At 38.2% G+C, this 13,549-nt stretch overlaps 1 protein-coding gene across 1 annotated transcript in view; it reads left to right on the top strand.

Moving 5' to 3' along the window:
* The window catches only part of ITGA9 (integrin, alpha 9), a 212,360-nt gene that overhangs the window by 118,679 nt on the left and 80,132 nt on the right, over positions 1-13,549 (top strand). The window contains exon 17 of the mRNA XM_009999062.1: positions 3,085-3,161. Coding sequence (XP_009997364.1) covers positions 3,085-3,161 — 77 coding nt within the window. The remainder of the gene's footprint in view (positions 1-3,084; positions 3,162-13,549) is intronic.

Here is a 13,549-nt window from a genome sequence, read left to right as displayed (position 1 = left end):
CAGCTGTGTTCCTCATTTTTGCCTGTTCCCTGCCCTTCTTGTAACTTTTCTTGTATATATTTCTTATGTGAAGGAGCTTCCTGACCATCCCTGGTATACAAGTTCAAAGGTATAAGTGGAATCCAGTAAGAATTAATCAGATGTTAGTAAAACCACTGTTCAGAACTGCTCCTCCTCGCTTTGGGTAATAGTAACTGCAAAAATTATGAATTATTTTGCACAGTGCAATGAATTTGTTTTGTCCTGCTTGCCCTTTTCCAGTTCTGGATAATACATACAACTGATGGGTCACCCTGCCCAACAATTTTAATATGTAAAACCCCCTATGAATCTCTAAAACTGGTATTGTAAAGCTGAAACCACTTTAAAGATTCCTTAGAGTTAAAATTGGTGATTATACTGCAGGGCCTGTGAATATTCAAGGAATGGACTTCTGCTCTAACAACATGCAGTGTTGAGTTAGGTACAGATTCTGGCCCAAAGAAATCACAGCTCAAGTAGACCAAGTAAGGGCACAGTAACAGAATATATAAGCAGCGTTCACAAATGTTACGATCACTTAAAGTGTGTTTACTTCTTAATTCTTTAGAAGGGATTTGAACAGGCAGGAATTAGACAACTGGAAGGGCAGAAAAAGCAACAGGCTGGGGAATGGGAGACTCTCAAGATAGCAGAGAATAAAATGGAGGAAGTAGATTGACTGTAAAAAGCTACAGGATTGAGGCTCTAGCAGGCACACAAAAAAGGGTGGTGGAATTGAGTAATGGCAACATCTGTCCAGACCAGGAAATAGCAGAAAGTAGCAAAATACTCCACAGATGTAATTAGCCTGCAATGGAAGTGGGCTGCTGAACCACCTGTGGCTGCATTGATGGGTCCTAGCAGCTGACTTGTCTCAAAGTCCTTTCTCTTCCCAAACCTGAATGGGTTCAAGATCCTCCAAAAACCCAGAGGATTCACTCCTACACAGCTATGGATCTGGAGACTCATCATTCTTATTTCTTTCTCCTAGTCCCGTGCTGTGGAGGAACGTGGGTTTCTAAGGCATAACAAAATACGCCCAATGTATTTCAAAGTAGCTTGCGGTCTATTACATGATATGTTGGAAGACATACATGCTCAGTAGTTTTAGAAAATGAGGTATTTTTTAATTCTTTCTGAAGTACCGCAACTATAGATTTAGTAGAAGAATTCCAGGATTATTAGGTAGTTACTTAACGTACTTGTAGTACTTTATTCTTTGCAACATGCAGGTCATATCTTTGATCACTCTGTTGGCTTTGCCAAGAGTTCTGCAATGCAAACAGGGAAATTGTCAGGCAAGAATATTTTTACAGTTTATTTTTCTTTCTCCTTTGAAGGTCAAACAGTCTTTCCTATATATAGCTACTATGATGGTTGAGGATTAATTCTGAGGACTTTTGAGACTATACCTCTGAAACTTGCCATGTTTTGAGGGGGTGCCATGTGCCGATTCCTGTCTCAGGGCTATTCTTGTCTTTGGTGTGGTAGTCTTTATTAAGGAGGAAGGGTGGGTTCAGCCCTTGTGCTTAAATCCTCAACAATTTCCACTTCTGAGATTCTGAGGAAGCAAAAGGTGAGAAAGGAAAATGCAAGTAAATAGGCCCAAATTGACTGAGCACCGTCCATCTTTCCTTTTTTTGCAACTCAGTGCAAGCAGCAGCGTAGTTTGATATCTGCCAGTCCAACAACAATTAACTTCACAAAGGTCCACTCCTTCTTGGAGAGCTCTAACAATACAGAAAAGGACAGCAAGGTGCCTCCTTAGCTAAGAGTCTTCCTGGAGAGACAATGACTAGAAATGTCAATACCCTCTGGACTTAAGATTCAAAGTATTTCTCCAGTGCTGATATAGATGGGCTGAGCTCTTGAAAAAAATGTATTAACTCTTCCCACCCCTGTGATGCCCTTCTGTCCCCTCAAGCCTCTCCAAGTCTATCTGACCATTATTTGTGTCCTGCATAGATTTGTTCATCTTTGCATTTAAGATCGAAATATATTTACTGTGGTGATAAGTCATGTAACCAAGCCTATAGAAAGGAATATTCATATTAAAGGAAGAGACCAGTGGAGCGTCAGGTTTCCTAGATGAACAGTGTTGGGAGTGCTAATTTTGGGCATTTGTTCTTTGAATATTTGATAAGCTGACAAGCCTTACAACTCTGAAAGAATGAATCCTCCAGCCTGAAAAGTCTAGTCATCTGTTCAGAAAGATATTGGTCTCTGTTTTTTTACAGCAGGGGAAAGTAACCATGATCTTGACACCATTTTGGTTTTTTGGAGGCCAGGAAAGTGTTCCTGTTCTCTTCTTACTGGTGGCTGCTTCAGTTAGCCATGACAAGCTGCTGTAGAGATCTGCATAAGCTCCTAGATTTCTTGTATATTGCCCTTCTTTTTGCTACTTAAATAGCACACCGGTGTCTAGTGGTATTGCCAGCTTTTCACAATTGCTACTTTTAGGAGTCTCTTAAATTTCCTAAATGACAGCCTCTGCCAGAATTTACAGGATGATGGACAGTGACCCCATTATTTGAGGGTATCATAGGTACAGAACAGCATTAGTAATTTTCTGTTTCTTACAAGATAGCAGAAATGTTTCTGACCATACATAAAACCTTAAAATTTAATAAAAGATTTATTTCCTTGTCTTTAATACAGCCTAGTGAATATGTTAGATGCATTATTTCCTTACTTGCAATTCTTAGGACTGAAAATAGTTTCATAAATAGTTTATATGTTGTTTCACTTTAATGCACATGTGTTGGGAAGAGAAATAAGAGTGCCAGAAATATTGTATGAGCAGTAATTTTTGTCAGATGAGAAGTGGGAAAGGATTGAGGAAAACTTGTCAGAGAGTCTGTTTTTGGTGAAGCTTCTTATTTACTTAGAAGAGCATTAAATGGTTTTAACTTGCCTACCCTTCAATTTCCTTAACAAGCACACCATGTATTCCTGCATCACTGATTTTAGTGGTGTTTTTTAATTTCATCCAAACATGTTCCTTCTTTGAATTTTGATCTTGCTCTTTTCATGCTGTAACAGTTCTTTTTCTGTTTTTCACAGACTGTTTTTGAGAGGAACTGTCAATCCGATGACTGTGCTGCTGATTTGAAACTTCAGGGTAAATTATTGCTGTCTAGGTGAGTACATGAACTTTTTTTATTTCTCACACACTAGAATGCCATTCATTTTCTGTAAGAGGACATTGAAACATCAAAATATGAACACAGACTTTTTTATATTAATACAAGAAGGATCACAACAGTGATATTGCCTTCAGTGCAAGAAAGGTCTTGAGATGTATACAGAATCTGAATTACTGTGGAGGTGGGCTCTGTGCACATACAGGGAAGGATACCTTCCCAATCACAAAAGCCAGAACTGGAAAGAAAAACCTCAGGACATTGTAAATTATCTTCTTCAGATTATCTTTTCTGGTTCTAAACTTGTGCAAAGTCTCTCGAAATACCGTTCTCCTTTGTCAGATTCTTTCTGTTAGTGTCTTGGGGAGGGGTGTCTTATTTCAGTTTCTTCTAGGATAATAAACCTCATCAAATAGACTAGAGGTGAAGTTTATATTCTGTCCCATGTGACTGGTTATCCTAGGAAAAACCTTATTGTTTTGCCAGGATGTAATTATTTAATTTTGGGATAAATCAGGCTAAAGGTGAACTTTACATATTACTTCTGTTTCCTTTTTTTCAGCATTTTTAGCACATTTTAGAGATGGAAGTGCTGATGCAAGTTATTTAATTGTGTGCTAGAGGCATTGCTCTTTGATGGAGGTGCTTTCTGTGAAATGTTTAATGTTTTCCTTTCAGGTCAGGAAAGCAAATGGTAGGAGACTCCTCTGGTTTAAAAATAAATTTAAAAAATATAAAAAATAAAAGAATAGGGAACAGAGACACATTTTACATAAGTCTAGAGCATGCTGTAACTGTACTTGGAAATGAAACTGAACCTGAGTCAAGTCTGAGAAGTTACGGACTTCTCCAGACACGACTGAAGTCCATAGGAATGTTTTGGGGGATTGGCTGGGAGAAGGGTTAGGTCTCAGGTTTCTAAGTCCGAGCTTTGGCTGTGATTAGTCTGGATTTTTGACCTTTTGCTCAAGATTCATGGTGAGCAAAACCTGTTGAGACCTGGACACGTCTGTGTAGATGAGGGAAGCCAATGAGGGATTTCGAGTCCATAGGAATGTTTTGGGGGATTGGCTGGGAGAAGGGTTAGGTCTCAGGTTGCTAAGTCCAAGCTTTGGCTGTGATTAGTCTGGATTTTTGACCTTTTTGCTAAAGATTCATGGTGAGCAAAACCTGTTGAGAGCTGGAGACATGTCTGTGTAGATGAGTGAAGCCAGTGAGGGATTTCATTCTGCAGTTGAAGAATAATCGATAAAAAGCAAGGGAGAAGTCCTACATTCTTGTCAGTCAATGCGTAGTAATCACAGCAGTAAGAGCTGTATTCACAGTTGAAGCATTAGGCTGTTTATTTTTGCAGCTGTTATTTATGTTATCTTGGCAATTTAAAAGTCACAACTGTCAAAAGGCGTAGGATATTCAAATATAATTTCTTCGTTTTTATAGCGAGAAGTTGAACAAATGCTGTCAAATCTCTAGTGTCTCTAGTGTCTCTCTGAAGTCCTCTTTAAAATAAACAGGGCATCATCAAACCTGCACAGTGTGTTTTCTTTTGCTAAAAGGCTGTGTAGCTTCAGTTATTAAGAAACAATACAATTAATATCTGTAAAGAAAACATAGTTTAAAAACTATTATTATTGTATGTAAAACTACAAAAAACATGCTATGGATTCTGATTTTAGAGATGTGCCTGTCTTGAGGAATGTAGTAATTTTTCTAGCCCCATGTGTTTCGTGCTAAAGAATCTCATCAGCATTTTTCCACATTATTCCTGTTTATGCTAAGTCTGTGTACAAAGTTTGTTGGTTTTTGTTTGGGGTTGTTTTTTTTTTGGTAGAAAGACAAAAAAAGTACTACTCTATTACTATCTGCACTAAACAATTTATTTCATTTTTAGCAAGGTTATGGCAATGCCTTTGTTTAATTAATCATGTCTGATTATTTGGTGGACCTATTATTGGAAAGAATGCAATTCATGAAACAAACAGGATGTTTATGGAAAGGCAGTGGTAAGTGCTGTCTCTCAGATCTACTGCAGCTCTTTGAAGATGTCACTGGACATGTGGGTAGGGTGATCTGGTTAAGATCATCTATCTGGGCCTGCAGAAGACTTTTATTAAGATTTCTCACCAAAGGTTCACAAAGTAAGTTGCCCATGGTCTGAGAGGAATGGTGCCCAGCATTACTACCTAATTAAAAGGTAGTCAGCAGAGAGGAGTAAATAGTTTGTTTTCCTGGTGGAGAAAGGTCCACAAATAGTTGTGCTACGGCAAGTGCTATTAAACATATTCATAAGTGATCAGAAAAATAATCTGCTAGGGACTGATTTTGCAAGAGCAATTCAGAGCAATTAAAAGAACAAACAAGGAGTGATGCTTTCATGAAGTGTGTGATTTAGCTGTGGATTTTGCAGTTGGGAATGCTGTAGATGCTGTGAATTTGCATGGTAGAGAAATGGCAAGTAAGAATACCGGAAGCTGCAGAAATGTATCAGCAAAATAATACCCTGTGCTTGACTTGTTCTTCAATAGGCCTCTTGCTTCTATTAGACATGGTTGGATACAGGGCTCTCTGCTAAATGGACTGACTTGGTTTGGCTGTTCTTACACACTTTTTATGAATCTGTAGCATGTTAGAGCTAAAAGCTGTGCAAAGAGCATATTGTAAAGTACAGTTTTGTCTGTCACTTTATATAACATGCTTTCAAATGTATGCTGGTTAGAGCATATGTGTGCATAGGAAGTTAGCTCAGATTACATTACCATCAAGAGAATTGGTTGCTGAGGTCTCTCTGGCAAGCTCAGGAACTGCACAGGATACCTTGATTTAGAGTTCACCTGGGATGCGTTTGAATCATTAGAGTTATCTGTTTAAAAGATTGCAACCAACTTTGAAGATGCCAAACCCACATAACAGATGAATAACAGGGAAACCAGCCTGTGCTGACAACAGCTAACCAGGTCTACTCTGATGTTGATCTTCTTAAGATCCTCCTTCCCTTATGAAAATTTATTCGTATGCCCTCAAATTGAGAGCACTGCCCTTTGATAAATAACAAATAGCCTGGGATATAAACACTGGGTCTAGGAAATTACTTAATCTGTGGCCATTGATCCAAAGTACTCAAACCAACCAAATCTTTATGTGTAACTTAGACACTTCACTGCCATTCCAACAAAATATGATTGTGTTTGCCTCATTATTTCCTGTTGCTGAGTTGCTGCTGCTGTATATGGAAATGATGCTGCTGGGCAAGCTGAAATCCTCCACTGTGAAACTGGAGAAGATGGTAGGGTAGGACTGCTTGGAAGTTTGCAATGACAAAAATACTTAAAGCCCTCTAACTCTATGTGGAAGCTTTTGCAAAGATTTGGGAGGGGGATGTGTTTGCGATTCCTGTATTTTATTTTATTTTATTAGATTGATACTTATGCTTTAGTGAAAGGTGACCTTGGAGACTTGGACTGAAGACTCAGGTAACATGCTGTACTGGAGTAAAAGAGAGTTAGAATACATTTATTCTGGAGAGAAAAAGGCTTGTTTTCAGTTAACAGGTGAATCTCTTAAGGATTTTCCACCTTCATTGGCATCAGTTTGCATGTAAATCCGTCCCAGCTTCTTGTAGGGATTGTGGGATGAAGGAGTAAAATTCTTCCTGCTTGTGGCAGGTGGTACGTAGGGCAAGAGTCGTCATGGACTGTGGTTTCCCAGCTTCAGACCAGAGATTTGGAAAAACCTTTTTTGTGTAGAGTTCATGATGCATAGGAATGAGGTGTGAAGAGACAGTATACTGTACCATCCTGGGTTTCAGCACTTGGCTAGATGATGTCTCAGCTGACCTTATCTGTTGCTGGCCCCAGTCCTGTGCCAAAGAGGATGAGGATGGATTCTGACCACCTCTTCTGCATTTTTCTGACTCATCTCAAGGTAAATGCTCTTTGTAACCTGAAAACTGCCTCAACAAAAACTGGCTGTTCATCAACATGGAAATACCTACTTAGTTTGGTTGAGTGTCTTCCAGTGCTGTGGCTGGAAACCTGCCTGTGGGACACCTTGCCTCTTGCTTCTGTCGCCTCTGCCAGCAAAAACATGCATCATGGCAAGGGGAACAGTAATACCCAAGATTGGACCCGGCAAAGCAGACTGTGTAGATTAAACTTTCTAGGGCAGACACTAGGAGGTAGCTTATAGAAGCAGCTGCAACAAAGTGTGCTGGTATTGCCACAAGTGGTCCTTTTAGTGGTTGGCCTGGACTTAGGGGAATTGTTAGCCTAAAAATGTGGGTAGTGACTTCAGAGTAGGGAAAAGAAGAGCCATGGAGTGTTCTGGAGCAGAAGAGAGGTGTTTCATCTTCCCACATATGACTGTTTTCAAATTAATTTTTCTTAAAGAATGAATATGTCAGGTTTTGGCAGCACAGAGTGGAGAGACTACTCATCACCTTCCCTTCAAAGAGTCTCCAGAGTTAAATCTTGCAGCTGTCATAACAGGTTTCAAAATCTGGCCCTATCCACACAGTAATGCATGGGACGAGGGATGGGGAAAGAGATTTTTGAAGGAAGAGAATTAAAAGTATCTTAGTGTAAGGAAGGCATTTATGTATGTCTTAAGGGAAACTTTAATGACACAATCTGAAACAGTAAGAGAAATAGCATATTTTTCAATAAACTTTATTTTTATGGCCACAGCTTTGGGACAGCACTAGGAAACCAGTTTTCCTTTCCATCAATCCAGTACTGAAAAGCAAAATGCAGTCTAAGTGTTCTGTTAGCTATTATTTTAAAATATTGTTTAATATTATACATTTATTATGCATTTATTACATATCATGCTTGACTTCAATGCCTCATTGTATTTTCTCAGCACAGCAAATGTCTTTTCCATCAGGTTTCTGTAGCAAACAGCATTTTTTATTGCACCTCTCCATAGCTACTTGTTTAGAAGCTGAACTGCATCTGTTTCCTCAAGATGTGCTGGGGGAAATTCTGAAGTAGATGTTCTGTAGAAGATTATGCACCCCTGGCCTTTAAAAATGGCTAATTCATTCCCCTGGCACTTTATAATAGGAGAAAAACACTCTAGTCTTTTAAGAGGAACCTGAAAGTTCTGAGTGATCAGAGTTGACAGGAGCGCACATCTTATCTGACATACCAAGGCAGTTGCAGGCTCTTAGCTGATGTATATCCATCTGATTGGCACTCTGCAAAGGGAATGGTAGTTATCAAGCCCTGTTTTGACTGTAATGGGAACCAAGTGAAAACCATGCAGAAGATATTTGAGTAACAGTGAGGGTGTTTGAAAAAACACACTTTGTTCTAGCTATAATAAACAAACTGGCTAAAAAGAGGAGAACAGAATGGGTGGTGGCTTCTCTGTGAGATGCAGCTAGGAAGGAAATCCTGTGTGGCTGTGTAAATATACTGAGAGCCCGTGTGTTGCAATGAATAGAGCAGCTTTACCAAAATCAAACAGTACAAGAAGAAAGATGATGTTGCAGCATGTCATGTAGCTGCTGTGTTCCAGTGGAAATTGTGTGCATGGTATGTAAATCAGGTTGTAAGCACAGGCCTATGAGCTCCTTTGGATAGAAAATGATGTAATAAATACTGCTATAATAAAAATCATAGCAATTCAAAATGCTGTAATAAATGTTGCTATTCCTGAGAAGATTCCAGGAGGAAGTCTGTCCTCCATATATTTATATGACATGAGGCTACCATTCATCTGTCATTAGAAACAGAATTACTCACCCACTGGAATGCTTCTGAGAGTGTTTGGCTGTTTGGAATAAGCAGTTTGCTTTTATGTGTTGGTTTAGAGCATCATTAATGGCCACCATTTATTAGACTCAAATTTATGTTCTTCCCCTACAGACTGGCTGAGGTTCCCGTGTATAGTGCTGCAAATTGTTTCGTTTGGAAATGTGAAATTGGAAGCAAAAATCATAGAAAGCCAAAGGGGTGACAGGTGCATTTTGCAGGCCTTTTCAAGGGTTTTCAAATTGTGGGGCTTTTTTGAGTCGGAGTCAATGCTTTCAAAAATTGTCTTGTGAAATGGGAATTTTGAGAAATGGCCTTTTCCAATTGAAAGGTCAGGTTTGTGACTTGGGCTCTCTCTGATTCTCTTGGTCCCTTTGGTATTAGTCAGAGAATGGACAAAACCACAATCTGTCAGAAATCTCATTGACTTTAAAATGTTTCCATTTTAATGAAATGGTAATTTATGAAGGAAAAGTACTTTCCAGATATCTTCTGGTCTCTCCACAGAAGATCTGTGAGTTTTTTCCAGATAAATTCCTTCTGTGACTTACTAAAGGATTAACATGTTTTCTGCCAATACTCCTTTTGTTCCTGTGATCTCTGTTGTCTTACGCATGACTCTCTTGATATGCAGATAAATGTGTGTCTAAAGCTCTCATTTGATAGGCAGGCAAATTATTTGATGTAATTTTAGGGTGTAATCTCAAAGTACCTAACTCAGATCTCACTGAAAAGACAAGGGAGAGTGTGCACTACTGCCCCATGGCCCCCCAGCTCTTGAGCTTGCTATTCTGAAGTTTATAAGCATATTATTTGTACTAATAAAGAAATAGGTGACTAGCTATGCAACTGCAAAATGGATTACTTTCCAAGCTCTGTGCATTGATGCATTTGAAGACTATGCTCATAGACCTATTAAAATCGATGGCGAAGCTCCCTCTGGTTCACTAAACACATCATTAGGCACCAGGATTTGAAAAATTAACCTCAGCTATTTCTCAGCTGTTTTATATTGACTAGTCATATTCTTACAGAACCTGAGATGAAGGAATCCAGAAATCACAGATAAAAATGTGTTATGATAGCTTTGTCCAATTTGCTTTTCATCAGCATAAGATGTAATGGCACAGAACACAGAGTTAATGCAGGAACAGTGTAAAAGGTCAGTGTCTTCTGAAGAAAAGATCAGAAAGATGGAAACTTTTTGGGTGTATCTGATTAATAAAGTAGTATTTTTTAAAAATTAAGAACAAATAATGAAGGTTTTTACTGATCATAGACTATTGTAAACCCATAAAAAAAGCTGCAAACCTGTGGTTTAATGTGGGAAGCAATGCTGTTTCATAAATTTGACCGGGCTCACGCCTTAGTACTTATCTTCCTTTGATCACACAATGGGAATTTGTTTCCAAAGAGGCCTCACGTTTCATGGCATGACTGTTGTAGTTTAATACCCCTGAAGTGCATCTTAACAAACATCTGTGATGAGGAAAAGCACTATCCTTTCATTTGGAGCTTGATGACATGCTCTGATAGTATCTGGTTTTCCCTTCATTCATAGCAGATGAAGAATTTGTTTTCACTTATTTCATCTCTCATTGAATAAACACTTCTTTCAAAAATATTTTTGACATTCTGTTTACCCTAGACAGGCTACTCTAAATAGCCAAGCTGCTCAGATGGAGCTAATTTTCTGCTTTAAAAAATAAAAAATAAAATAAATTAAAAAAAAGGAGCAAATGCTATGGTTTAGCATTTCTAGTGCTAGGAAAGTGTTCTTGAACTTTCAGTCAGAACCTTGTGTGTATAAAACTGTATGTACTAACATGGCTAATTCAAAGTCCTGGGACACAAATATGAAGCTATGACTGATCCCACTGCAGTTATGTGCTGCCTGCTGTTTACTTGGTCATATCTTGGTGCTGTCCTACCTCCAGATCTTTTACAGTACCAAAAGAGTTGTTTCCAGGGAGAAAAGAATGACAAAACATTGGAAAAAAAGCATGAGTAGATTGCTTTCAGTTTTCTCAGAAAACCATGCCAAATTTCACACTGTGATTTAAGTGGTTCCATAAATTATAGTGGAGTTTAATGTTATTTCAAGTTATTTTCTGCACTTTAAAGGGTGCGGTTAAAATGCTTGTACTATGTAATGAATATTATTACATGAATTTGCATTTTTGCATCTTTATGATGGCATTTGGCGTTAAGTCTTTTTGACGAATCCAGGGAGCAGAGTTCTGATTTCTCATTTAAGTTTACTTTCATTTATCTTTTACCTGCAGTTAATTGTTAGTGTAATGAATGCTGCACGTGTGAGACACATGGAAAACTTTGTTGTAGCTCATCTAGTTTTCACAAAGGGCTACCCAGCAAAACCAGTGATTATTCAGGATATAGTACAAGTTGTAGTGGGAGCATCTTCTCAGGAATTAGTGAATTTTTTCCCTTTTTGAGGGTGAATAGGGATGAAGGAATGGTTTCTTGGTTTCCATCTGGTTATTTGCACTAAGAGCTTCATAAATCTTTCTCAAATTAAGTCAGTCCAGTTTGATAGCAGAGGGCAGTACTGTTCCTTTTGAACATATGGTGATTGAACCCGTATGGATGTTAATAGAGCCATCAAGTGATGAGTGGTAACAAACCTCAGTAGTCCACATCCCATATAGGAATACAGATTCCCAATCTCTGCTTTGTAGTAACAGGTCACTGATGATCAGTCAGGAATACTGTACAAGCCATTCTTGTAACTTCTTAAATAATGGTTTTGTTTTGTAAGAATCACTTGACTGTATCTACTGGAGTAGGAATTTGCTTTTTTATTTTTACACTGAACCCTAAAGAGATGTTCTTTCATGTAATTGGAATGCATTCCTGAACTAATGTACAATGTCCTTGCAGACATCCCAACATCAGCATTTTATGCACCTAAGATAGTTCAAGTCACCGTATTGTTTCTTGCTCTGGCAACTGAAGTACAAAGCTAACAAAACAAAAGCTTAACCTCAGGCAGCTCTGTCATATGTGAGCTGCATCCAGAGGTGGAAGTTCCTGGTACTGTGCAGACCACAATGAAAAACAGATGCACCATAGTTTTGTATTTGCAGAATGCATCTTGGCTGCTGCATACATGCATGTGTGTGCACATATACACAAACACACACACACATACACACGCATACATACACAAATATTCTTTCATGATACAGCTACCTGAACTTTTTTATATTATGTCCTGCAGTTACAAATCATGTCACCAGGTAAATTATCTTGCTGGTTTTGCATGAGCTGTAGAGGAAATGTGCTGATATGGGTATATGTTGCTTATTGTGTTTGACATTTGCACATAACTTAACCCTGATGTGTAACACCTGCTGCAACAAAACAAATTTTCTAAAGTAACAAACCTGCACAGTTTCTAAATGTTTCATCTGTCATCAACAGCTTTGTATTGACCACTGAAAATGATTTCTGAATAGGGCACTGGTCTCTTTCTCCCTCATCAATGCTCAGCTCATTATGTGCTTTGTAAATTACATATGGCACCCCAGCATCCCAGGAATGGGATAAGCAAATTAAGCTATCTAATAATAGATCTATTTTTCAAGGCATAATTTGTATGATAAATACATGGTTTGTGTGATGACTTTTTTAATGATATAATTCCTAGAAAAAGTATGTTACAAAGTGCTACTGCTTCATCCTGGAATTTCAGGGCCAGACCTACAGTCAACAATCACCTATTTCAATATTGCTCTTCAAGTATTTTACAGTGGTTTTAGGTACAAGTGTTTTAGGTGTGTTTTTTCTTTGACATCAGGCATCCCACCTTCAGCTACAGACTTGGTACCTTTTTATCTTTTACATTTCTTTCTGCCATTAGTAACTAGTATTTTTTGTGTTCCAGCCTTAGGAGTCTGTCTTACACACTCATGTGGGGATAACTTTTTTCCTGGAGGCACAGTACCATTGATTTCAAGAAAGCTGCTTGTGATTCTAAAAAGTGTTGGTTTGTATGTGTATCTGCAAGGGTGAAAGATTAGATTAGAGCTTCTGTAGATGTTGTGGTTCATCCTGCTTTCATGTGATAGTTTCATAAACCAGAGTAACTCCATTCAAACCAAAAACTGCTCCCTGGAGTAAATATTGTGTGAAATCAGGGGCGGCTATTTTCCCAATGATTCTTCAGTTCTCTTTATAAAGGATTATGCATATCTGGGTAAAATTTAAATCACTAATAGAAATAGAAGACACCAAATTGCTGTAGGATGATAAAAGCTATTTTTATGTTGACGTTGTGTCCTGTTCTTTCCTTTTTACTTTTATGTTTGAAGACAGACATAGGTGGCTGGGATTTTTATCTATTGTGTAGTTATGGGGGAGTTATGTGGAGGAAATACTTTAGAGGACCATTTCCCAAGAACCTTTGAATATATGGTAACTAGCTGTAACTAGAGTTCACTCTATTGTTTTAATTACATAATAAAGAGCAAAAAAATATTTCCTACTGGTGTTTTTTTGTTTGTTTTTCTTTTTTTATTTTTCCCCTTTGTTTACTACTCAAACACATTATTTTTAAAATTAAAGTGTAGGAGAGATACAAAAGGTAACACTCTGGGCCATACTGCTGAA

This window comes from Chaetura pelagica, unplaced genomic scaffold, assembly GCF_000747805.2.
Source record: "Chaetura pelagica isolate M959 unplaced genomic scaffold, ChaPel_1.0 scaffold396, whole genome shotgun sequence".
NCBI lineage: Eukaryota > Metazoa > Chordata > Aves > Apodiformes > Apodidae > Chaetura > Chaetura pelagica.
The sequence above is the reverse complement of the archived record's forward strand: the minus strand, read 5'-3'. Positions and strand labels throughout refer to the sequence as shown.